We start from the raw sequence: 27,779 nt of genomic DNA, 5'->3' as shown, positions 1-27,779 counted from the left end.
CATCTGTTAGCGAGAGCGACCAGACGAGACGGGCAGCGCTGCAAAGAGAGAGAGAGAGAGAGAGAGAAACGCTCGTCTCATAATAGACGACTTGCAACCCTACGTCATCGAATACGTTTCGTCGCCGCGCAAGGCATGCTGGTGGGCACCTATCAAACTTATCAGCCTTTTCGGCCTATCAGCAGACGCGTTTTTCCAGTCTCTTGTCCACCACAGCAAAATATAACCTCGAAAAATTCTTATCGTGACGTCACATGTTTGTAAACAGTCAGTCGTCTATAGGCGAGTCACATGACGTTGCATACGGGCGGTTTTCTGATCCGCGAAACTGAGAGCTGTCTTGGGCTCCAGAACTACGCTCCTTATGCGAATGTGTGTCCCAGGGCTTGTAATCCTAATTTCTAGTTCGCCGACATATTTTTTCTCGAGTCTTTACATGCTCCTTTAAAGTTGTCGCGCTCTCACAAAACTTTTGTAGGACGTGCTTTATATACAAATGCATATGGTATTTGCATGGCGTTTTTGGGAAGGTGCCGCCAGCTTACTCAGGGGTGGTGGCTCGGTGCACCCAGGTGAGGGGAAGGGTGATGGTGGTACAGGAGAAGGGGCCCTGTGCAGTTCCTCTTGCTCTGTGAATTAAATAGCCGCGGAGAAGTACCCACCATTAAAATGATGGGAGTATCCCTTTTGTACTGCCACCTGCAGGATGAGACACATGACGTAATGCTCGTCCACATCCCACTTGAAAAATGTTCAAAATATGCCTCTAATATGCCAATAGTGGCTTAAGACTAGGACGAAAGCTCCCGTGGCATAGTAGTTAGGGTGATTGCTTTCCACGCCGAGACTGGAAGGTGATGCGGGTTCGAATCCCCACGATCTTTGCGCCAGAAAATCGCAAATCAAATCAAATCAAATCGAATCCCCACGCAGGCTGTGTTCTCTGTGGTTTGTCCTGGGTTTCCCGGCGCAGAATCTCCAGACCAATCTCGGCACAGTTCCCCCTGAAGTCGGCCCAGGACGCACACTAACCCCCCGCCCAGTCGCCACTCCTTCCTGCTGCCCCCTCTCCATCTGCCCACGTCTGTACGCTGCTCACAGCCACAGTTGCTTCGCGGTGTGAACATCAAAACAAAAAAGAGAGAGATGATGAGAGGGAGAGAGATGAGAAGAATAGAGCTAAGACAAGCATACAATGATTCTAGACTGAACGTACTGCTGATATTGTATCTACTGCATATTGAGTCGTGCTGGCATTAGAAGGAAGGCTGGGCCAGAAGAGATGTTCCTGGGGCCACAAGGCGTGATGATTCACCAAGAGAACCTTGACTGAAACTCTTCATCTGTTGCCTGCGCAAGAGAAAGCAAGGTTGAATTCTGACTCACTATGAGTGAGACAACAAAAAAGAAAGAGCGAGTCACAAATACAAATGCACTGATAATGGTGGCAGCAGCGGATACCGTGTCTGTGCAGAGGGCTAAGCTATCTTTTGATATTTTGTGAACCTAGTAGTAACGTTCCTTGTCTACTAACTAAACACACTTATTACACATATAGGCCAGGTTGCTACTGGTAACTGCGAATTCGTGAACCTTACCCGTCTATGCGCAAAGGGCAAAAAAAGAAAGAAAAATCATCCGGATAGAATACCACGGTGAAGATCAGTGTGTTACACCTGCCGTAGAGCGGATACAGTCTGCAGAAAACGTTATGTATTACTAACCACAATCAACGGACACACATATTACTTGTTTAAAGGTCATCAAAATGATTAATGAAAAACAAATGGCCACGACGCATTTACCCCAGAGAAATACCGCTAGCTGAACGCCTGCAGATGACAGACACAGCATGGAGAGACGTACAAGTCATCTGAAAGCAAACCATATATAAATATACGCTTTTGCACTGTACACTGTAATGAATGTCTGCGAAATATGCCATTAGCTTGTATCGCTATAAGTACCGCCATGACTAGCTCGGTTAGCTGAGAATGCAATATCTAATGCTAGCACATAAATTCCTTTGAGTGTTCTCAGGCTCTTGAAATGGAGCTACCTCGTGCTTATGCTGGGCCATGTCGGCAAGAACATAAATCAGATTGCCTTTACTTTCGAAATTGGCCCTTCAGTGCTTCATGTGACTGCAAGAATGGTATCCCCCTAAACAATAGGCAATAAGAATGATTTCTACAATGTAATGAGCTTTGTAAAACAACAACTTTATTTGAAAATATATTCAAAATGCCGGGTGACGACCTCATAATGTAACATCCTTTACTGCAAACACCGCTGAACACAACAATTAAAAACAGAGCGTAAACGTTTTGCCACCTATCCGGGTGGCATCATCAGTACAACAGAGGCCAAAGACGAGCACATCAGCCTACTTATGTAAGAGGGCGTCGTACACATCTGATAGGGGGCCACGGTTTGTATTACAGGCTGAGGCATCACGCCTGATAAACCAGGACTCTAAGAACTTCCTAGGGCCACATCGCTAGTTATGTGCAAAGGTTACCGCACCATCAAGATTAAATACATGTTCCTTATGCCAAAAATGGTAGACTAATTCAGTCCGGGTTTGAGCAGCATTAGAAGCCATGGCAACGCCCCTTGTGTGCTCTTTTAGTCTTGTCCCACGGCTTTCGTCTGTCTCGCCAATGTAGGTGGCATCAGAGTCTATGCATTTAACTTTATATGCACAGTCTTAATGCCTGATGGGCAGAGTGCCCTTCAAATGGCGTATGAAACACCTTGGATGAAAGAAATGCACACCACTGATTTGACTACTTCGATGTTGTTTTTGACTGTTCTCTGTTGTAGCGATAATGCCACCCAGATAGGCGACGAAACCTTCACTCTCTTTGTTCTCAATTGTTGTGTTTAGTCGGTGTTTTCACTAAAGGATTCTACATTATGAATTTTATTTGAATGATGATTAGTGGCGAGCTTCATACCCTGGGCCACTACTCTACAACAGTCGGGGTAATGTGGTGAAATTGGGTAATGTGGTGAAATGGAGTAATGAGCCTTGTACACAATTTACTTGGCAATATATTTATTTATCTGTCACAGGTTGAAGAACCGTGCGGTGTTACATAACGGATGGGCGTGTAATTATACAAGACCAACCACCTAAAGGCCTTGCTTCACGCTAGATTAAAATGTGATGCAAATGTAATGTGACAAATGCTGCATGGTGGCGATATGATAGGTCCTCCTCACGAATTGTTGGCACGGTTGGGGTTAGTCAAGAAACGTTGTTAGTCTAGTTGCGGTTAGTCAAGCATATCCAGTTAATGGTAGCAGGATCAAATTTTAATGAGGCTAGTTTGGCCAACAAGCTACCATAAAGCACAGTGTCAAAAGCCCTTACAAAATACAAAAATACTGCATCTACGTGGACCCAGTAATCAACACAGTTTAAAATGCTGTGACCAAATTATGTTAATTTTGCCTAAATACCCTTTTCTAAAGCCATGTTGGAATTTTAAAAAAATGATAGACTTAACATGCTTAACAACGTGCTGGTATATGATGTGCTCCATTAGTTTACAGGGAACCCTAAAAAGTGGAGCTGGCTAGTAGATAGAAGGAGCATAGTTGACACTTCTTCTGAAGACAGAAATTAGCTTGTGACCTATGCCCTGGGACACATACAAAGCACCTTTCACATAAATTAATGCATCTTCGTTCCAGCACTTCCACCTTCAAATGTTCATCGCTGTTGAGTGGTCTGTCATTCTTGTAACACAGATCTTAATTGAAATGCAGGTGCATAAGGGATGGTCTGAAAGAAAAGCGTTTGGTTTTAGTCCTCTTAATGTTTCCGAAAACAAACTCCACAGTGACTATCCTTCAGAAATGAGCAACTCCAGAACGAAAGCAAAATATATATCTGGACATATCATTGTATCCAACTGAAACATGGCATTTCAATTGAAGAATGGCAGTTAAAGATGATGACGATTCAATTTTAATGACGCATACGCAACTCAGGCTATAGTGTGCCAAAACCATGGAAAAATTGTGACTATTATAAATCAGACGATTAAAATAATATTATAATAAAAACAAGCAGTCGAAGAAAAGGCAGAAACAATTGTTGGCATTGTGTGGCTGGTGTCGAGTTTTCCACACTAGGTGTTCAATAATAATATACGCTAGATATGCTATAGCATCAAAAGTACAGCGATATACACACTCAATATGTGGTGGGGATATGTGAAACCAATATAACACATACTTACATTTCAAACTTCCTTGAAAAAGGCAGTCCAGGTATGTCGGATTTGTCAGACTCGATACAAAGCCAGTAAGCACAGTGTGGAATGACTGATTCATCTTTCGAAAGCAGAGGTGCAGCCCCCCCCCCCCCCGACCTTTCGTCATATCAATGCTTCAGTGCGGCATAGCCTAGTCAGGAGCCATCAGATGAGTCACATAAAGTATAACTGGGTTCATGAAGCGGAGGGTTCTGTGGGATACGTAAGAAAGCATACGTGTTACAGAACAACTACGAGAATGATCGGATGCACATGCATGATTTTGAGTGCAGACCTGGAACTGAAAAATAAGTGTGCTAACCTTGTTGAAACTGCTTTTCCGTCAGAAGCACACGAGAGCACACTTGGTTTCTTTAGATGAAGGTTCAAAGAATTCAACTTCAGCATTTGCAGTATACATGATCAGGTCCCGATGCTCCTTTGATATGCAGCAGACAGAATTTCGCTGGGGCGAGTGACTGACGTTGCGGTTCGTTGCTTCGCGGCAGATCAAGAACAGTAGGCCGCAATGATAGGTAAAACGTTCAGAATATGGCGAACAACTCCAAAACCAACCCAATGACCCGAGAAAGGCAGGATGAGCACAAGTTCGCAAGCTCGTCATATGGCAGCCATTACAGCTGACCGGATACGGAACCATATGGAACGCAAGACAACAGAACGCAGATTGAAAAGGCAATCGTAGAACCTACTGCATATGTTAAATATAGGGTATATTTTTCTTTTTGGGACTATGCAACAAAAGCATATTAACATATAAATGCCATTTCATAAAGGGAATTGGCAAAGTATTGTAAGACCACGTGACGCGTTTGAGCCAATGGTGGGTGTTGGCAGTGGCCCTCATGTTGACGTCATTTTGATGGTGGGCCGGGGTGGATATTCTATATAAACGTATGTTTTCTCTGTTTGACGCTAGGCGTGCTGCACTCGGATGAAGTCGAATGTTTAAAATTCGAGTTTAGAGAAACCGTGGGGTTTTAATGCGTGAATTTACGCATGAAGAGTCCTTGTTGGGTGCTCTATCGACTGCAAGTACGAAAGAGCTCCCACAACTTCTGGTCAGAGTCCCTTTAAAGCGTCTGGAGCAATCCACTGTACGACAGGAAGTCCATGAACAGGTGAACAACACGACGATACTGTACAGGATCTTCATATGGGCCAATGAGCGCAGCTAAACTGAGCGGACTCTCGCTGATACGGGCAAGCTCATAACGCAGTACCCGCCTTTGCGGACAGTAGAGAGCACATTACATAACATGACCATTTTCAGAACATCTATAGGTGGCAGCAGGGTCACGTTCGACACAAAAAGTGATTGGTAAACCAACACCTCCTATAGATAGCGGCGGGCCTACGCGCTTACGTCACCTTTGGAGGCCTGTCCAGCTATGCTATCTGCTTCGAGCTTTCTTCTCGTTCGCTCTTTCGTTTACTGCATAGCAGCATCCGCAATAGTAACATCGGGCCTTCCTGTGTGACGCAGGGCGCGGGCCTTCTCCTTATCTTGGAGCTGTTGGGTAAACTCTGCTCAAATAAGTCCGAGAAACCGAGAAAAAGGAAGAAAGGTGCAATCGCAAACTGTGGTATTAAGATGGTAGGGAGCAACGGACGTCATATCAAAGTTTCCTTTCATCGCACCAAGTGTAGAGTCGCGCAATGTTTCCCGCAGATAATCGCCATTCTTCTGGAATTTTTGCGGGCGTCTAATTCAAGTTGTGTTTCGCGAAATTGATGTTCCCAGACTGGAACACATAGAAAGGACAAATACATACAAAGCCTCAAGTGCCTAACAATGCAATGAGACAATGCAATGAGGCAACAATGAATGAAGAAAGAAGGAAGTCACTGAAAAGGTTAGCCAGCTGCAGGACTCGAACCCACATCTTCTGGATTGCCGGTCCGGGGATCTACCAATTGAGCTAAGCTAACACGCCTCTCCAATGACTTCCTGAACCGGCGATCCAAAAGATGTGGGTTCGAGTCCTGCAGCTGGCCAATCTTTTCAGTGACTTCTTTCTTTCTTCATGATAGACAATTTTACCAAACCGTTCATAACGTGGCTTGCCGGAACCAATCAGTGGATAAGGTTCTGAGTTTTACATAACTACAAATTGGCACCGGCAAGTATGATAACCTTACAAACGGTCTGCTAAAACTGATATTGCGCTTGTTATTGATAACGTGAAATAAGAGACTTCGACTAGCAAGCAACGACAGTCCTCGCAGTCCCATATGAAGACACTTTTTAATAATCGAGAAGCGGTAAATAAAAACACGGATGCAAGTACAAGTTTTCTCACCCGTCGGAAGCACTGTGATGCTTAACCCACAGTCTCCGTGGGACGTGCATGACTTGACATGACAGTTTGATTAAAATGCATGGGAAGCCTTGTGAGTGCGAACAAGAGCACATTGTTAAGGATGAACAAATAAAATTGAAAAAGAGGAACAAGAATTTCGACCCCTCGCGCCTTGCTGTTGCGAAGATAGCGGTTGAAGATGCTCTGTCTGCTGTTGTTTTGCAGTGTTAACACCTTGACATTCTGCAAAGCAGGTACTTCCTATAACGATGTAGTAGATTCGGATGCAATGAAAAGTGGTCTACCTTTCGCATACTAGTCATGTTATATCATAGTGCCTAACAACAGGCCATCCAGGAAGAAAATTGTGACGCTCTTGCCTTGCCGTAATCTCAAAACCATTGATGGCTAGCAGTTAACTACATGTAGTTAAACTACCTGATTGTAGTTAAAAAGTAGTTATCAACTACTTGCAGAAACGTAGTGGCAACTACTAGTTAAACTACTATTTCGAGTAGTTAGCTACAGTAGTTAGGTTACTGCAGGCGCCAACTACTTCCGATTTTGCCGCAAGCTTTACGGCACGACTGTACTTCCGACTTTTACCTTGAGCTACTTGTTTGATGAGAACGTAGGTGCAATTGTGCCGTGCATGCGTACTATATCTTCACTTTTATCAGTGTCTGTGGTTCATATTTAAGTGACCGAGAACACTATAGAATGGGTTTGGTGTTGGTGGACAACGTTAATAAGTAGTTATAGATGTAGTTAAAATACATTGCAGTAGTCAAAGAAGTAGTTTTAACTACCTCCCCTGAAAAGTAGTTGAACTACTAGTTAAAGTACTCCATCGCGTAGTTAGTAGTTATAGTTAAACTACTGTAGAAGTAGTTAGTGGCCATCACTGCTCAAAACTCTCTTCATAGAAAAGAAAAAAGGCATGACCCTTAGACTGAACCAGGGAACACGAAACTAGAATCGACATCTGCACCACTGAACCACCAGCCCAAAATGTCGTCATCGTGAGGGACCAAGACGCAACCGCTTTGGAACGCACACTCAGCAGCCGTTACTTCTTTGCTCGTGTAAAAAAACAGAAAGAAGAAAAACAAATAAAAAAAGCTGAGGCATACTACAGTGCCACGAAAAGAACCGTAGAGGACAGATTCGCCTTTCATGCCTGACACGAACGTCGAAGAGGACGATACTTTCTGGGGAACAAATTTCTCGAAATACAAGCACAAAGGCACGCCAATGTATTTGAAAAGGCGAAAATTAGTACCACACACATAACAAAAAAAAAAAAAAAAAACTGACGCCCTTGCGCTTCACTCCAGTTGTATACCATCGTGGGTCCTCTCATAGAAGTACCTAGTGTTGACACGTCTTTCTAAAGCTCAGGGCCAACGAGTATTCCGAGTGAAATGCATAAATTCATTGAAGGGTAGCGTGTACGCCGTTCAAGTCAACTTGAGGAGGTTGTGTCGTGCAATTCTGGAAATAATTAAAAAATCAGAATCACGTAAAAATCTGTTCATGTGGCGAGGGTAATCCGCAGCGCTTCCAATTGAAAATGACGACCTGTATTGCGATGAAACTAGAGTGAGTGATATAGTAGTATATATCTACTGGGGGCGTCACTTGAGACTGACAAGAATTTTATTAAATTCGTGGTTAGCTTTTCTTTCCAAAAAGTCGCTGAATATATTTATTCCAGACGGGGCCTACTCAATGGTGGTGGTGTATCACTAATGACTGCAAGCGTTGATTACGTTTATAATGAATCTTCCCAATTCCTGAAAACAAGTTGAACGCGCAATTCCAGATTTGTAGAGCACCACCCTGAGAAGTCTAGTCAGCAAGTATCGAAATAGTAGAACTTTACTGTGCCCTTAAAAAATATGCGAAAATGCCCTATCGTCGAGCGTTGCGCGAGTTCGGCGGCCGCTTTTTCCTGCCGCTCTCTCACTGTTAACCTTTGACAACACTGACATCACGCTGTTCATCAAAACATGGGGCACCCCCGCTTCCCAAGCAGCACAATGTACTGAAAGTCGAGTGCAATAGGGGTGGACGGGTAGGTGGAAGACCTTGAACGAACTGGTAAAACTAAAGAACATTGATAAGACACATATCGTCCACCCCTATTGCACTCGACTTTCGGTACATTGTGCTGCTTGGGTTCCTAGGGTCCTGGTAAATATCGTTGTTTTTCTTTTGTTAAAATCTGGTAGAACGTACACACTTATCGAGCAGCAGAATCGGTGATTTTATTTTTGTTATCTCCAAGGTAATGCATTGGTAGTTTTATTGCCTGACATTTATCACATCAAATCACAAACTGCCTTGGGCAGTGTTGAGCAGATCGAACGAGATAATGACGGAAAGAAAATCAAAGACGGCATGTTTTATGATAACGTAGACTGAGAAACGGCATCACTAATTCTCCTCACGCTTACTTCTGGGGAGAAAGCGGGCTGTTCTATGATTTCAGGAACAACCTGATGTCAATTGAAAAGGAGTGACACCGAGACGGGGAGAGGAGAAATTGGCCGCAAAATCCGCACAATGCTCAATTATTTTGTATTTTCGCACATTTTTTACTAGTGCACAAAAAGGCGCTGTGGTTTCGGTTTCTTGTGGGGTAGACACTCCAGGGTTGTACTCTCCATCTTTGCAATTACGCGGCCAAACGGATTCTCACTAATCACAAAGATTAATTACGAAAATTAATTAATGGCTGCGCTATTTACTGATACACCACAACCATTGAGTAGATCACGTCCGGAATAGATAAAGTCAACGACTTTTGCGAAAAAAAAGTCAATAGCGGATTTAATAAAACTTAGTCGGTCTTACGTCACGTACCCTGTATTTATGACAATAACCTTCCATGGTATTTTAAATATATTCATATATTTTGGTACCTAGAACGAGTTAACCCGTAAGGAGATCACGGCCTTGCACAATGCTGAGAACGAAAGTTTTGGTGAGTTAGGAAATAAAGGAAGTTTAAGCCACATGTCCGAAATTTATGCTAAATGATTGACACGTATTTACACTGCAAGAAACACGCGTGGTAGTTTGTTCATCTTAATTCTCTTTACCATTAGAGCACGTCAAAGTTGACCCGCATAATTGGTCCCGTCGTCACATCGATCTCGAATGAAACTTTGATGAGTTGCGCCTTCACAGGGAACAAAGGACGCCTAAGCCACAAGTTCGGAATTCATGTTAAAGGATTGATAATCATCTACATTGCAACAAACACGCTCGGCACTGTGCAGAACGGGGATTCGTGTAACGGTGAACTAAGTCGGAGTGCAATGGAAATTCATTTGCTATTCACACATTAAGTGCACAGGCGATCGCAGAGCATTACCGCAACTAAATCAGACCGAACAGCATGCAGTATGACAGAGCCAGTACGGCATTATTAAGCCAAAACTCTGACGCTCTCGCCCTGCCGTTACTATCATAGGTCACACTACAAAAAAAAACAAAAAAAACAGAAAGTAAATAAATAAATAAAACAATATTAAAAAAAAAAACTAAGCAACCCGCGGATCGAACCACAGACCTCGAAAGCTATAACCAACATCCCCACCAGTGGGCCAACACCGCCCGTTGCTTTCACCTTGAGGTGATACAGACGCTACAGACGCTTCGCAGGCCACACTGAGCTTCTCAACACTTCTTTTGTCGTGGGAACAACATTGCAGCGGCCCACAGTTGCTCACAAAGTTGCAAAGCGTAAGAGACAACTTCGCCTTTTATGTCTGACATGGGCATTTTCTGCAGAACCCATTGTTTTGGCCAAGTACGAGAAAAATAGCACACCAATGCATTCTGCCACGAAGCCAACACGGCGAAAATAAGTCCTCCAGGAACAAAACTGTGACGTTCTTGCGCTTCCACTCCACTTCTCCGCCATCGAAGGACCTCTCACAGCAACACCCTTGTGTTGGCATTTCTTTCTAAGGCTCAGTGTCAACAGATATTCTAACGAAACCAGATGGAATGCATGGCTTCAATAGCGGGCAGCGAGTACGCCGGTCAAGCCAGCTTTAAGAAGCTGTGCCCTGCACTTCTGGGAATGCTTTGGGAAGTTATCATCAGTGTTTGCAGTATAATTACGTGAAGACGCACGTTATGTTGTCAGATGTTTTTAAAACCGAATGGCAATTGTCGATAAACAAAAAGTCTACTGCTGAAATTTTCTCAAATACGTTAACACAAACGAATTCATCGAACAGCGACATCTTAGTAATTAATATGACAAGAGATTACACTTCAAAATTCATGTTCCACCCGCGGGCGCATAATGGGCCAATCATGCTCTCAAAAGTCTATCTAACTCAAGAACTGAAGTCAAAAACAGTTACTAAATCTAAATATGCAGCGAAAAGTTCAACGGACGCGTAAAGGTAACTTCCCTGCTGCACACCGCTGGAACGCAGAGAAGCCACTTTGACTGTTTCCGAAATTTGGCATCTGGGCCATGTTTGCCGCACAAGGGAACCGCAGACGATTGAGTGACTCTGGCACTTCTTCCAAATGTTGAATCTAGTGGTACCCTACAACGCATATCCACGGGAATATTACGGTGCATCCTACATTACCAGAGATATTAAGCGATGAAATGGTCTCCTGCGTGAAAATACCCATACCTCCCATGTATTCACGGTCCGAAAAGCGGGATGTCTGAGGAACAAAAGGTATTTCATGTATAACGATATTTTTTGTTTGTATAAGCTTAGAATAGGTGTCAGAACGTGTATCCTCGGGAATATTACGATACATTGGATAGAACAGCTGCTACAGCACTTTTCTATTGTCTTTGCGGCAAGTTTCACTCAATGGCCGCGAGAGGGCGCAAGGCGTTGTTGTCCACCAGAGCCGTATATTAAAAGGGAGTCTGGCCATTAATGGGTCATGCCTATACCTGAAGCTCCACCACTTTCTCAGCTTTACGACCAATAGAGCAGGGTGTCTAACCGCAAACAATACGGGTTCGGTTCGGGTACGGGTTCGCGTTGCTTTGATTTCGTTCCGGTTCAGTTCCGGTTCGGCCATGCCAAAAATCGAACCGGTTCACGAACCGGTTCAACGCTTCTATTTTATATGTTCCATAAAACTGCTTTTATCAGGAAATGCGTGGCTAATAGCGTACCGCTGTTGTCTGCGTTGACGTTTTTAGCGGTCAGGTACTCACTTTAGCGAGAGAAAGGAGAAATGGATGAAGCGTCGTAGACCTGCTACTTTCTGTTCCTAAAATCCCTTTTTTCACACGCACGGTGCCAGCAAGATACACTTAAAGGAAGCTTAATAAGATGGACAGCGTTACATAGACGACGGTACTTGCCGGCAGACCGCATTCGCAGCGTGAATCGATCTGAAACCGTACTGAAGCATGTCGAAAATAAACCTGCCAGCCTTACTCTGTCCGAGCTCACAGCAGTGTACTAGTTAGTCCACAACACAAAGGCAAAGGCAAGAGAAAGGCAAAGGCAACGACACAACTGCACTACCAATAAGCAGAACTGCATTTACTTTTCAAACCACGACTAATCAAACAGGAACTGTTCTGCGTACGCTACTTCTCCACTTCTCATGTTTCTAACTTGTTTAACTTTTACTGTTCACGTGTAAAGGGAAATGTTGGGAGCTTACTTAATCATAGATTTGTCCTATAGAGCTACATAACCGGCCTACTCCATTCCTGTTTCATGCGTCCGCTTGGCGCCTCGTCTCCGAAGAGTAGACGCCGCCGCGCGTGCGTGGGGCGCAAGACACGGCGCTCACAAGGACAACTGCGCCTCAGCGTGTTAAAAAGACGCTGAGAGTATACTTACTATATGTCCTCGTTTGTCTGCTAGGTGAAAATTTCCGAAATTCATGATGTGGACGCGTGATGATGATACCAATGCGTCTTCGTTCTGGGATTGAGAGGATCTCTTATGCTGACTTCTTTTATGTCCGATTTATGTCCGAACCGTTTTGTTGCGAACCGGTTACCGCTATTATTTTTACGGTTCTGCTCCGGTTCGGGTTCAACAGTGTCATGAAAATTTCGGTTCGGGTTCGGGTACGGTTCCGGCAAAATTAACGGTTCGGGTACGGTTTTCGGTTCGGGTTCGGTTCGACACCCTGCAATAGAGTTCTGAAATATGGGGCGCTATCAATCAACCTATCCTCACTATTTGTCCCCGTATCCAACATGGGCAGCGCCATTTTGGGTGGCAAGTGGATTGGATGGGATTGAAATGGATACCCCACGCAATCTGCAAAACTAGTGGATTTTTGGTGCAAATTTTATGTGCGCTACCTAGGGAGCGTAAGGCACATCGGGAACCGTCGTCTGCATCCGTCGTTGTACCACTGCCGGCAGAACTACCTGCTGGGACAGATTCTGTCGTCGGTATGTTTTTTCAACAAATCTACATGAATAGTTTGAATATAAAAGGCAAGAGTGTTTATATCCATGAAATCCAGCAAATAAATATAAGATTGTACAGCACAGCGCCGTTTTTGTTATGGTTTCGTTGTGATCGCCGTGTTCACTAGGCCTAACACGTCGACAAAACGTATTATTTTCAGTTAGATATCAGTGGATGAGCATAAGATGAAACTGATTTCCGAGAAACTTATATTAGGATGTACATTTGCAGCGTAAAATCAGGTTAATCTGTGAAAATTTTCTGTCACGAAATCCCTGCTTCACTGTGTTTGTTTTCGTCGCCATTTTGGGTGGCAGTATGGTGTCATGGCGACCCCCTTGGTAAAAAGCAAACCAATCAGAGGAGCGAAACTGTGATTGACAGGTCGAGCCTCTTTTTGTGACTCCTCCCAATGGCCAGACTCCCTTTTAATATACGGCTCTGTTGTCCACGAAAGCTGGGAATGGAATGTGCTGGGTGTTATGTTCGCCCCGACACGACAGGTGGAACACAGGCTTGTGTCACAGCGACTGATCATGCACTTGAATTGTGGGGTGAAAGCCACATTGCAGAGTCTACGCTGGAGGGAGGTAAAAAGACATTGAAATGACGATTTCACTCCACCATTTTACATCAGCTATCGTCGTTCAACTGAAATGCCTTACGAGGAACAGAAGATGCCGTGACACGGCAGGAAAGCAGAAGACAAGGCACCGTGGAGAGGACGCGACGTATTGTTCACGAACGCAGCGATTCTTTGAATGAGCAGTGTACCACATGATTGGTGTACGATAGTCAGGTGACACACAGGAGACACAAGCACGAAACAACAAAATTTAGACGCCACGAAATACACGCCATGATAAGCCAAGGTGAAGGTGCAGTTCGCCTCGATCGCGTCTTCTAGACACGGTTTGCGCGGTGCTGATGGTGCTTCGTGTGTGTGTGTGTGTGTCTGTGTGATATTTTTGTTATTCTAGTATCGCTTGGAACAATTGCGACTGGAAAGTCCTAGTTGACTGCTTATACGGAAGCCACGACACTTTAGAACGACGTGGTAGGACTCACATTTTTAAGAGAGTAGCAAGTATGTATGATATGAAGGTATTTCTAAAAATGTTTAAAGACTATCAGCGTCTTCCAGCTACGTTCTTTGTAGACGTTGGTCCGGTAGATTATAGGGCGCCTTACCCTACCCATTACAATCAGCTCCTTTGGTACTTGTTCCGCGGTCCAGAACGGCGTTTGGCCGGCGAACTTGAAAATATGTAACTGGCACATATTTAGATCGTCATTACTCCGTCATTTCTGAATGTCCCTGCAGATGTTGAGTACTTGCTCTAAACTTCCTAAAAAATGCTGCATGTTTGATTTTAGTGTATTTTGTTGTTGTATTGATTTCTGTTGCAAATTTGTACCTGCACTGTGTCTCTGCCACGTCGGGGATGCAGTCCCTTTTGTAACTTCACAATAACAAATGAATAGAAATTGATATCGTGCCTCAAATGAAAGGTAAAGGGTGCGCACCTGCAATACCTAAGAATCGACACAATCGACGCTAACAACGTTCTTTACTCCCTGGTTTTTTCTGGTTCATTTCTCCCTGGTTTTCTTTTAAATAATCAATCAATCAATCACGTTCTTTACTGCGTAAAACGAGTGAAAATAGATTACGTGTGAGCTATTAGGAGACATGTCTTCGTGTTTCTTCTTTTTTTTTTCCAACACGTGTTACAGGTTTGATAAGCGAGGCAACTGATGTAGGAGTCGTAGGTCTCCTGACAGGAAGGTGCGCAGTCCACGACTAATTTGAGAATACAATTAGTTGACCAGAATTTGTCACGCCATATTTGCTTTCTAATTCAATCCATGCCACGTCGAAAAGTTGAAGAAGCAGTTCAAGTTCAGTATGTAACCTTGTGGCGTTCTTCTTTCCAGCGCGTATGTCAGAAAGAAGTGGAGACAGCAACCAAGGTGCGTATTTCACAAAGTATAAACACAAGCAAATCGCTGAGCGTTGGCAGGCAGCCCTCGAAAAAAGAGACTGGTTGTACTTGACTTTTGTTTTATATTGTATTTTCATGCGATCCCCTCTTTGTGACCAGATACTTGTTCATATTAATAGAAGTCGGAGAAGGCTCTCTTTTTGTGACAACGTTTGTTTCTTTTTTTTTCTTTTTTCACCGAACATGGATTCTTTCGTGGCTGTCGGCTATCCTTTTTAATCTTGATGACAGGTATGCAGTACATCAGGCGATATTTTTTTTTAGAAAGTTCACAATATCTCTAATGAGCACACATTTTTATATGTCATGTTATTAAGCGACATGCAACTGCGCACCCCAAGAAATGCCTTCCCTTCCTCCAGAGCGAAGGAAGTTCCTTAAACCGAGGTCATCGAGAACACCCTAATTAGCTCAACTCGTTCTCCAATCAGGCACATGTGATTATGGCCACCATTTAGGAAGTTTTGTTATAAGACAGTTTATTAACATTATCGATTGTCCGGTTGCCCTCCTGGGACTGCCACTACTCCAATGCAATATGCTATGTAATGACTATACAATAGCTACACATTTCTGTACATTAAATATAGACTTGTGTACACAGCTACAAATTTTAGATATCCATAAGCTATGTAGGTATGCGTAGACGCTTATACGCGTACTGGGCATTGATATGCACAGTCAATATGTACAACCACATTGATGAGTGCATCCCGAGAAGAAAGGGAAACGAGATTCACAGTTCTGGGAGTGGCGCCAGTGACGGTGACACATTCGTCACGTACAGTAAGTGAAGGGTAAAAGCGCCACCTTGTAGAACGCAACGCAACTTCGTGCAACGCAAACCGCTTACACGGAATAGCGTAACCATGCTTTCCAAGCATTGCCCCAACGAAAATGGCGCGAGTGCGTTTTCGCTAACGGGCAAGAGAGGACGCTTCATTGGCATATCTCCTATTGAAAAAAAGAAAGAAATATAATTTCTCCCAACGAAAAATTGTCAAAAGCTTTCCTAAATGGCGGTAAAAGTTCCCAGAAGGTAATTGCCGAAAGTCCCACAATCATACGGCTGGTACGTCACCAGTTAGAATATTTTATCACCGTAGGTGAAACACCCTGTATGTACGTGGGTCAGGCGGGTAAGTCATAAACACCAGGCTAACCGAATACAGCACCAACGCTCTGTTCTCAAAGCTCTTTTGAGCTTTCTGGACACAATCTGACTTGGATCCTTATTGTGAAGAGGCGCATTATTTCATTCCCCACATCACCACCAGTAATGGAGTAGAGTATCACGTCATGCGATGAAACTACCCATTCATCATCTTAAAATAAAGTTGTTGTTGTTGTTGTACCTTGTTTTCAAGTGCAAAACAGATTTTGCTGGAGAGCTCTTTTAAATACATTAGGGAACCACACCGGCACTGACAGACCTGAAGCTAACGACCATCAGCAGTCTAATGGGAGCGCAGTCGACTACGGTAAATAGCCCTTCACGTATCATTTTTAGTGTGACGTATAACCGCAATACGGATAGTGTGCAAAAGCATCCGATACAATATCCGCCGCTTACTGAAAATGTCTTATATCGTCATGCTTCTTAACTCGACAGTCCATGCTCCACCGACAACTGATGATCAGCCTGAAGAAAATGGCATCACGGAGGATTACAGTATGTATACCACTGTACTGCAAACAGTACTGCTGTTGTCATTTTCTTTTCTGATAATTTATGCAACACTCTACAATACTGATTATTTGGCTGCGTGCTTTCAGCTGAACCGCCACCATCCGAAGGCGTGACTGTGGATTCTGCTCTTGGTAAGCACTTTCACGCTATATACTATTATGAATGAGCAAAAAGAGAGATAAAAGAAAAGTAAGTTAAAGTTAATTGCTTTCACACACACACACACAATCACAAGTGTAGTTAGGTGCATGACTTACTGATTTCTGCGTATATGGTGATGATACTGGTGATTTATGAAAAATATGATTTACTAGTCCGTCTGGACCCATACTTATACCACCGCAACGGTAATAGTACTGTAAAAAATATTGTAAGTACTACATTAAAAAGATGTAATGAGTTCCCCGAACGATATTGCTCAGGGTAAGACAATGTTCTCAAGGTTACAAGCATGGGTACTTCCACTATTACATCAGATAATCCGCAATGCTCAGGGTTGCTGGTGCACAATAAGATAGCACAACATACGCGATAATTCGATGGTTGACAGTGTTGAGCCAGTCGACCTCAGCGATTTTTCTTTGCATTAGCGCCAGCGGTGTCTGCAAGTTTATATGGAATATGAGACTTCTCAGCACACTACTGAGGAAACAGCACGCATTCCCTTATTCGCGTTTTTCGCCAAATCGACGCCGCATAGCGGTGAAACTCGGGACTAGCCAATCCTGGTACACACGGCCGACCCCGCGTTCACTTGCGGAGAACTTGCTGTTTTTGGCATGGGTCGCTCAGCTGCACCTGTATTTTGCTGTTGAAATCATGGATGAAGGAAACAGTGCAGACAACGACCAGCAAACAAAACCAAACGACTTGCGACAAACAACAAAACCACAATGCGACTATGCGCGCCGATGGGACAGCCAGTTTGTCTTTCCACATTTTCTTCTTTCCACACATGGAATACCGCCTACTTTGACGCAGCCTCGGAGGAGATGGATTGAGCGACGCAAAACCAGCAAACCTGTTACATCAGCAATGCTTATGTGCGTATGGCAGAGCTCTTGGAGCGGTACTGCCTACATATCTGATGAACGTTCTGTTTCTCTTCTTCTTGTTTTTTTCTGAAGCACACTTCTGTGCAATTTACGTCAGGAAGGGAAGCAAAACATAGTCTAGGCAAAACAGAACAATATTTTACAAACTTGAGTAGCCATTATGTGCAATAAAGTGCGAAAACGTATACCAAGTCTGTTTTGTAACTGTGCATTTGAATTAGCGCGCCATATCACTTGGGAAAGAATGCAGAAAGAATGCGACGTTTCGTTAAGGTTTCCCAAAAACATGCGCACCAGTGACACACGGATGTGGCAACATTACCCTGTACATTCTAAACTACATTCGTACACGCGCTACGCACTTAGAAGATCTTATCTGTAAGATAGCATCAGCACAGATATCCTGTGCTTGCATGTCTCTGACATTCCTGCACCACAGGACACTCGCTGCTTACTATTTGGAGCCTCGCAACCGGTAAACGTGAAATTCACCTTCACGAAGTGTGGTTGGTCAAACACGCCGGAACTTCGCAAATAATACGCGACAACTGTAGCCTTCTCTTTGGACAACTCGGTTACGCCTGCCAGAAGTATATGAGCAGCGTTTAATACTCGTTCGCCTTCAACGCATCGAGAATCAACATTGCAGTTCAGAACTCTCTAAATCGAAACTAAGTGACAACCTGGATACGTCCGCCATGTTGGAGTTAAGATGCGCCACCTACAGGTCGCGCAAAACGCGAATACTCATGAGCCATTCCGGCCGCAGGGCAGGACTAGCTACTGAGAACTCCCGCGCTACGTTAGGATAAAGACAAAAAGCAGAAGACAAAGAAGAGAAAGGGGAATAAGGGTCGGTCAACTGATGAGAATCTACGGGGGAAAACATAAAGACCGCACGACACTTGCGCTAATAGGTGCTAATGATAACGCGCTAATAGTTATCAAAACACTACGAATAATACTGAGAATTATTTAGACATGGCTCATGTGACTACAGATAGCCTTTCTCAAAACCACCGAAAATTTCCGCCACGCCCAATTTCCTGCTTGTTTAAAACTAAACCTAATTAAAACCCGAGTAAATTGGGGAGAAATATAACGAGAAGCGACATCCACAGCCAGCCAGAGAAATAGCGCGATGAAGTTGGAGCAAGATTGCGCGCAGGAGCATGTTCGCCATTTTTTATATAACAGAGCATTGAACCTCAGCGCCAAAGTTTGCGCTACGCTTCACCTGGTGGCCGGGGTATACAGCATAAAAGGATTAGCAAGAATATATTCTAAAACTCAGGAGACATGCACGTGCAAAAACGATTGTTTCCGCAAAGATTATTTGGTAGAAATTGTTCGTTTTGCGACTGTTTGTCATCACATACTATAAACTTCTAAATGTAAGAAAAAAAAAATGAAATACCAGGTTGTCGATGGTACCTCCATGCCTTATCTGACGTGAAATCGACCAATTCAGGAACCAAATCCAGAAAAAAATACATCAAAGAAAGCACGTTCCCACCACAGAACGGGTTGCTTTAAACGCCAAACACAAATCACACTAATCCTGTTCCACACAGACATCTCTGACTATAGCTTATCGTATGTCAAAAACAGGCTTCGGACACCTAGGTCACACCATGGTGATGTCTGCTAAGGTGCGGCAGTTAATGTTTATGCCTCCAAACCGGGTGTGGACATGTTGTTTGATTTTCTTGTTTATCTCAAAAACTACATGCCGTCCGGGGCGAAACTTTGCCATCTCCATGTAGCTGGCAGTCTGGCACTACGCTGATCTACCCTTGTTACACGGTCATTCTTAACCGTGGTTCTCAATAACCGCCGTTACCCTACCTAAACGCGGTTATCCTAAACCACCGTTCGCTGCTGTTACACGGCGTGTATCATCACAGTTTAGTGTGGTCACGTGGTTTCAATCCCGCGGATTAATATTTACTTAACTGATCACTTAGAAATAAAATTAAAATTGCAGCTACATATAAAATGATTGAATAATATATTCCTAACATACTTTTCCTGTATCGACCTTCTTTTTAAACTACATGGCCAAATATCCGCACGGTTCCGTCGACATGCTCGCCGCCATTTTCTCGGTTTGGCAGCCTAAACCGGGGTTGCGTAGCTCCGTTTGCTCTGACCGGCGTTAGCGGCGTAACTGCAGTTAGGTCGGCCGTGTAACTGTGGCGAACGGCCGTTACGAGTAACTGCGGTTTGTCTAACCACGGTTAAGGATGACCGTGTAACAAGGGTACTAGAGTGTCACTAAGAGTTTGAAGGAACGACACCGGCTCTATTCATATATTGTAATCCGGTTTCTGCGGGTGGCGTCCGAATCCGCATGTTTGTTTCCATTCCAGGTGTTCAGAGGTCGTCTGCTTCTGTCGTGGAGGAACGAGCCGATGAAGTAATGTACGTTGAGACACACATAGTTGTTGAAAAGACTCACGCGAAGAAGTTCGATTACAAACAAAACAAGATTATAAGTTACCTCGCCACGTTGACCAATGCTGTAAGTATGCACGAATATGGTTGTCATCGCTCTTGCTGAATTTGTAAGTCGATCTAATAATGCTCGGACTAGTACCACTGATATTAATACAACTTGGAACCTGTGTCAATTCATACAGGTGATGCTTTCACGTGAAAAAAAAAAAAAAAAGAAGAAGAAGAAGCACGAACCTCGATAAGCAAAACGGGATCATCTTCATTAACCGAGATTGCTAGTACCGCAAAAGTGCTACAGCTGAACGCACTGACCCTCCGAGCTGAGATAAAATCAAAGGAGAGCTGAGACTGTCTTGTGATACCGAACGAATGACAATAGAGTGCTAACACATATCTCAGGCAGCACAATGTACAGAAAGTCGAGTGCAATAGGGGTGGACGGTATGCGTCTTATCAATGTTCTTTAGTTTCCCGGGTCTTTTCAAGGCCTTCCGCATACCCGTCCACCCCCATTGCACTCGACTTTGAGTACATTGTGCTGCCATGAGATAGAAGGCAAGGCAATCGGGCACACCAGCACTTTCAACCTGAAGAGTTAATGAAAACAAGCAAACATAACTCAGAACAAGAGCACTCAGCCTTTGCCCAGCCCCGGTAACCGGGGCAGACTTCGCATGAACTACGATAACCTCTGTATTTCTTGGTGTGCCCGAGCAAAGTATTTAATGCTGCCGCAACAATCACGACTGTTATCAATAAGGGCGACCTCAATCAAATCTCGTTTTCACCGATATTTTGACTCATACAACAATCTGTTTCGCTGGGATCTGTTTCAGTATGTGCTAGCGCTGAATTTTCAAAGGATCACTCCAAGGGGGATGCAGATGTGAAAGTCGGCGAACCTTTAGACCTCCCCCAGTTTACAAACAAACAAACTCAGATGGTACAACAGTACTTAGCGAAGGGACTTGGAAGGGAACGGAAAAGACAGAGCAACCGGTAGACTGCAGCAGAACAAGACCGTGGAGCTAATATGTAAGAAATTACACAAAATTACGACAATATCAAACGTTCCATTTGTTGTGGCCTTCTCGTCACTTATTGTTTTTTTACTATAGTAGTTCCAGTCTACCAAGTTGGTACCCAAGCAGCACAATGTACTGAAAGTCGAGTGCAGTGGGGGTGGACGGGTATATGGAAGGCCTTGAACAGATCCGCGAAACTAAAGAACATTGATAAGTCGTATACCGGCCACCCCCATTGCACCCGACTTTCAGTACATTGTGCTGCTTGGGTACCAACTTGGTAGACTGGAACTACTATAGTAAAACATCAATAAGTGACGAGGAGGCCACAACAAATGAAACGTTTGGTATTCTCGTAATTTTGTGTAATTTCTTACATATTAGTTGCACGGCCTTGTTCTGCTGCAGTCTACCGGTTGCTCTGTCTTTTCCCTTCCCTTCTAAGTCTATTCTAAACATGGCTACCGGGTTCTTCCAATGTTCACGGGCATCAGGAGTACGCGTTTCCCTCGGACTACACGTGGTATTTCTCTACAAAGCAAATGCGAGCTACACCGTAATAATAAACTACATTGAGCACACGGTTACCACGTTAGAGAGTCTTAGCTGACCGTTATGGACGTTCCGCTCCGCCTACGGTAGTCCGTTGATCGCCAGCGGAGCGGGGATAAGAAAATTGGTTTCAGCCCAGGGCGATCATCCCGTTTTCCATTTCGCACCGCTAACGGCACTGCCTGTTTCTGTATGCTGGAAGTAGTAAACAACTCCGAGTGATTAGCTAAGTTTTTCTAGTGAAAGCGAGGCGGTATTGTTTATTACTAGTTTTCATTTGAAAATAACTCCATCACTGTCGCTTTCGTATTAAACCTGAAAATTAAAAAAAAGGCCTGTGGGCTTTCAAATAGCCGAGAATGAGTCGACTTTGGTGCAAGCTTCTCGTATACAATAAATTTGCTCTTGATGCTGTCTGTCCCGGGTCCACTTATGAACTACCTAAAGCAGGAGAAGATCCTGGTCGATCCGAAAACGCTTCCAGAGCCGCTGCTGAGACGCATCGCACAAAGCAGCAGCAAAAGACGACGAGTGCAATGGTCACCACTGGCGGAAGCCATCTTGACACCTAGCGTCTCGCGTCTTGTTCCGCTCAAACAGCGCGGCAGCGGAGCGGAAGCCCCGCTCCGCACCCGCTAACGGCTAAATGTCGCGCGCGTGCGCAGTTGCGTTCTCGCTTTCCGGCTGAGCGGAGCGAGGACTGTAAAATACTCTCTATTGACTTTCGAGACGATGCAAGCACTTGGTAGAGCCTTTGCTTTCCGCAGTGGACAGAGAACGCGAAGGGTGTGCTTATGGAGACACCGAAGCGAGTGAAAAGTGACCTCATTTGTATGCACCACTAATACAATGAAGCGACCTGTGACCTTCATGAAAGAATACGGCTTAGTGAAAGAGCGGCGTTCTCCATCCGCGTTATTTCGGTTTTATTATGTCTAATTCTGTCACGGTGATGTCTCTTGGGTAGAGGTCTCTTATAACGCGTACATCATAGTGTCACAATACCAGCACTACATTGGTGGAAATTGGTGTTCGTCATGTAGAGTATGCGCTAAGTATCCCAGTTTGTAGCCAGCAGTAGTGGACCGATTAAAAGAAGGAAGTACTACGAAAAGCAGACGGGGATGGTGATAGGGGCAGGCTAAAATTTCAGTTAAAGAAAAGCCAGTTTTTTTATCTATCCTACTTTGACGCCTGTCCGAAAGATTTATAATGAACCTTCGAAACATTACGACCAGTATATAATGATGACAGAGATTGATTTTTGGTACGCCAACCGAAATCGAGAATAGTAGGTAGGGATTCGAGATTCGGGTATCGGAAGCCCAGTGACCAAAACGGCGAATTTAATATTTTGAATCCTCCGACCACATTTGTTTGTTTCTTTTTAAAATAGTGCCTCTGGGGCCGCCGAAAGCCTGATTGGCCTAAGATGTTCCTAATCGCACCCCATCGACAGCAATGCAACAAGGATTCTTCAGCACATGACGTGTCATGTAGCTGATAAAAAACACAGTAGGCTAGACCCTGAACATGTGAGAATGCTGGTATTTTTGAGCAAAATCGAGAGATAAAAGAAACATAGATGAAACTCAAGGAAATGGTACGCCTGGCTTATCGCGTTTTCGGAACTTTTATCAGGAACACCTTCGATCACAATAGGAACAACTATACTGGTTGTTGTTCACGCGCTATTTGGAACGTCCTACAATGCTCCAGAAAGGGAGTTGAGTGGACATTGAGTGGAGCAATGTTATTGCCACAACAGGGTCAAAATTCAGCTTCTGGAAATCGCGAAGCAGTTCAGTTGGAAGAACAAGGTCACGAGTAGAACATTCCATCGAAGGAAGAGACCCAAAACATTTGCTGAAAGAGGCAAAACGTTTTGAAACGCCAATTTGCACGAATTCGCATGAAGCGAAACAAGCAGAACGAAAGGGAGCAGGAATGGGCGCGCGACAAGTGAAGGACGTAACGTTGGAGAGCTCTTCTTGTGTTGATGGCGTAACGCGTAACGCAAGATTTGCCCACCTCTGTAGAAGACGAGGGCTACTATTTGTAGTAAGTCCTGGCCAGGGCTCGAAAGCGTTATTTTTTGGGGTTCGTTTCAAGTTCCGGTTCAAGGTTATCGGTTCGGTTCGGGTTCGGGTACAGCGCAACCAAAATAACGGTTCGAACCGGTTTACGCGGGCTCTGCTAATCAGTCAGTCACATGTGAGAACTAATATCAGTTTCCTGCGATGGCTTGTTCCTTATTCCTTCCTCTTACTCCCTCGTCTCTTCACCTGATCGGTACAGAGAACTACGCAGTTCACAGCAGATAATCTTTTACTGTACCGAAAAGTGCTCGGAAATGGCGTACAGCTAGCATGCCATTGAACTCTGTTGCAAAACGCTATCGCCCATGTCTTAAGAGAATAAGAAAAAAAGGAGAAGAAAGCCGCTACGTGGAAGATAAGCGTATCCCAGAGTCCCATGCGCAGGCCGACACGTTGCTCCCCGTTGAAAAGAAGGCGCCGTCCCTGTGTTTCCTTTCTCCATGGTCTGGGTCTGGACCACACGCCACCCTCTTTCCCGTATCGCAAGGGGTCTGCGTTGCTTGTGGATGTCAGTCTGCGAACTACGTCGCCTTCGCACTGCGACGCTGAATGAATGCAAGCAGCCGAGGCAACAATGCAAAGTGTAGCTGTAGTGTAGCGCATCTTTCTCTCTCTCTCTTTTTTTTTTTGAGTCACAGAAATGTACAGGGATGTCGTGAACCTATTGGAGGTGAGGCTGTAGGAAGTGCATGGACTCACCACTTCTTGCTTTATCAATATGCCCGGTCTATGATTTCGGCAAGATTCCGAGCGATGCAGGGAGCTGGTGCACAGCAGTCGAGTGGGAAGGTATAGGCGTTTTTACCGTCTTGCGAGCCGGTTACCGCATCAGATTTTTTCGGTTCAGTTCTGGTTCGTTCAAGGGGAGAGAAAAAATGTTTGCGGTTTGGTTCGGGTTCGGTTCGGCAGAAAATAACGTTTTTTTGCGGTTTTCGGTTACGGTTCAGTTCAGGTTTCTACCCCTGGTCCTGGCTCCGTAGATCCTGGAGCTGTTACGTCGCTATGCACTCTGCATGCTTAATCCAATCTTAGGAAGGAAAGCCGAACTGGAGCGCTGCTCTCTCGGGCACACAAGGTGTTCCTTTAGATACACTAACCCTCATCGCTAGGAACAAAGTTGATAAGTAAATTTAGGAACAAACATTTGACGCACGCCCATCGTGTAACATAATTAGCTGTCCGGAAGGAATTTCGCATAAAGAGTACAATTTATCCTCGCAGGTAAACCTGAGATACAGTTTAATGAAGAAACCACGTGTAAAGGTCCTCATCGTGGGAGTCACCATACAAAAAGGGGTATGTCCACGCACCTTCTTATAAATGAACCCTTTAACTCACTGTAGCCCCCCTTATTAGAAAGAGCCTTACCTGGCGAGGAATTCAGACAATCCAAAAGTCATAGAGCCAATGAAGACGGTAATGGAACTCGATACGTACATGAGGAAAAAGGAGGAGTACGGGAGAGCAGACTTTATAATGCTGATCACCTGGTAAGACGTTCATATGAGATATACAAAGGTCATCATACTGCGCATTGGCTGTGTATCGTTCATGTGCATCCCACACCAGTTTTCCGAGACTTATGCATCACAGACATATACTTATATACATCTGCTGAAGTATATAAGCCACTATCTTTCAGCTTGGACATTGGCAGCTACGAAGGTGACTCCACATCTGGTAAGTTTTATCCTCGCACCAAGAACACAGACAGAGGGCGAATCCACATGGAACAGAAACTACAGCCACTGCAGGAGCCTGGCCGCTTCCGCGGGGCTTGTCCCGCTTATGGGGGTTTGTCAGACCTGAATCAACACGGTGGCTATCTTTGCAGATCAATGGACGGGCTTGATGGGGTCTTCTTTCCCCGCCGGTCCTGTTGTGCTTGATCCTTGTGGTTTCGCTAGCCCCTCTCCCATTCCTTCCCCACTCACTCCCCCTTTTACTATCCTATCTATTATTTTAATTTTTTGTGATTTGATCCCTGATATACCTCGTGTGGCACGGGGTCCTCTTCACTTATTTTTCCCCTCTTTCCTTTCATGCATTTATATTCTTAACCCTGCGTACCACTCAGCTTGCATTTTTTCAATATACTCCCTAGGCGAACCTCCGCATGGGGCACGATGGCGCGAAGATCCCCCTCCCCCCAGCATTACATTATTTGTTAATAAAAAGGCAGAAAAAGCTCCTATATAGTTCTGATCTCGCTGTAGTTATGTTGATTCTCGTTTTATTGTCCCACCTAAGCCCCGAAATCTGCCGCCCTGCTCCCCTCTGGCGAACGCGCGCAGGGCGGCTCCTCCTCTCGCCCCCTTCCCCATACGATCGGCTCTGCTAGTGGCAAGCTTTCAGTCCGAATGTTACATCCTTTTCTAATTTGGAACAATATCACGTTCGACAAGGAAAAATCGCGGCGTTGAGTCAACAGCTAGTATAATGATTATTAAATTTCTCGAACATCCCTTATTTATCTTGATATATCTTTTTGTTGCCGTTGCTGTAAACGGTTCTTTCGAAAAACTCCTCAGGCCACAGCTTCTCACATACTGGTTTACAGTGCTGGCAAAAGTTTACGGAACACGCCCTGCATATGAGAGAGATGACGCGCAGGGGAGGTGTGTTAGCCTAGCTTAATTGGTAGAGCCCTGGACCGGTAGTCCAGAAGGTGTGGGTTCGAATCCTACAGCTGGATAACCTTTTCAATGACTTCCACCTTTCATAGTTAATTCTCGGGCGATTTGAGGCTTTGTGTGTACTTGTCCTTTCTATGTTGTTCCAGCCTCAGAACATCAGTTCTCTCATAACAGGAATGCCACGCTTCCCTGTTTCATTATGTTACATCGTTAACTTGTGAGGGCAATACTAGCATTGCTGCAGTACCGTCTGTAGTTTCTGTGCTGTTATCATGGTGACCTATTTGTACGACAGAAGAGGGCGCAGCCTTTTTTCTAATCGTTTGCTGTTCCTCATTTGACCCAGCTTTCCTCCTAGACTGTACCCTACGATTTATGTGGTTCCTGCGCAGAAGTTCCTTGCAACTCCATAGAGACTTCAAATGGCTTGGAGTCACGGGTTACAACTTGAAGCGAGTCATGTTTACTTTCAGGGTTCACGATGTTCGCTACAGTGTGCGGGCAGTATAAAACGGGAAGCTTTGAGGATGAACCGGATACCTACGACGCTACCTATATCTTCGCTCACGAACTGGCTCACGGGTAATGACTTTATGAAGATTTTGTACTTTGTACTTCCGAATATGGCGACTGGGAGGGTACAGCAAGATCTCTGGAGCCCATGTGGCTGTTCTGAGGAGGAGGGACTACCGAAGCAGCTTTGAATACTACAGGAGATAATAACTGTTGTCTTCTATTTTCCTCTTTTAACTTGACTATCTCTCATGTGAAAGAGCTCTGCTGTCTTTGGCCGCGTGAGACACAATGGCCGGGCCTTTTTCACAACGCTTCTGCGCATGCTCTGCGTCTCTGACGGCGCCGAAGAAGGTTCCTTACATATTCCATAGATGGCGCCAATATGGCGCCGGCTGTGCTCTGGCGTGCACCGATTGTGTTTCGCTGGACAGCTGCTGGGATACGACGCGAGTGTGAAAAAGGTCAATTGCTATGAAGTGATAACTGCTGCCATGATGTGAAGAGTGAGAGAAATCACGAGATTCGCTTATGAATAACTTGTCTGCATAGCGGTTTTCAAAAGAATCATACCACGGTCTCTCAATACACTCCCTGGTCAGGAGTCTCAAACAAAGAGCTCTTTAGGGCGCGCCGAGGTCACGCGGTAGCGCTTTGGTAGATTGAGGGGCGCTCCCCAGCAGTGTTTACATACCGCTGCCTTGGCGCGTT

The 27,779-nt window shown here is 44.6% G+C and overlaps 1 protein-coding gene across 1 annotated transcript in view; it reads left to right on the top strand.

The window, feature by feature from the left end:
- The window catches only part of LOC135400192 (A disintegrin and metalloproteinase with thrombospondin motifs like), a 62,859-nt gene that overhangs the window by 18,791 nt on the left and 16,289 nt on the right, over positions 1 to 27,779 (top strand). Inside the window, exons 5-13 of the mRNA XM_064631934.1 lie at positions 14,971 to 15,006; positions 16,448 to 16,519; positions 16,651 to 16,710; positions 16,815 to 16,859; positions 20,156 to 20,307; positions 25,141 to 25,215; positions 25,276 to 25,409; positions 25,562 to 25,599; positions 27,029 to 27,137. Coding sequence (XP_064488004.1) covers positions 14,971 to 15,006; positions 16,448 to 16,519; positions 16,651 to 16,710; positions 16,815 to 16,859; positions 20,156 to 20,307; positions 25,141 to 25,215; positions 25,276 to 25,409; positions 25,562 to 25,599; positions 27,029 to 27,137 — 721 coding nt within the window. The remainder of the gene's footprint in view (positions 1 to 14,970; positions 15,007 to 16,447; positions 16,520 to 16,650; positions 16,711 to 16,814; positions 16,860 to 20,155; positions 20,308 to 25,140; positions 25,216 to 25,275; positions 25,410 to 25,561; positions 25,600 to 27,028; positions 27,138 to 27,779) is intronic.

This window comes from Ornithodoros turicata, chromosome 7 (assembly GCF_037126465.1).
Source record: "Ornithodoros turicata isolate Travis chromosome 7, ASM3712646v1, whole genome shotgun sequence".
NCBI lineage: Eukaryota > Metazoa > Arthropoda > Arachnida > Ixodida > Argasidae > Ornithodoros > Ornithodoros turicata.
Note: the sequence above shows the minus strand (reverse complement) of the source record. Positions and strands in the feature narration are given on the sequence as shown.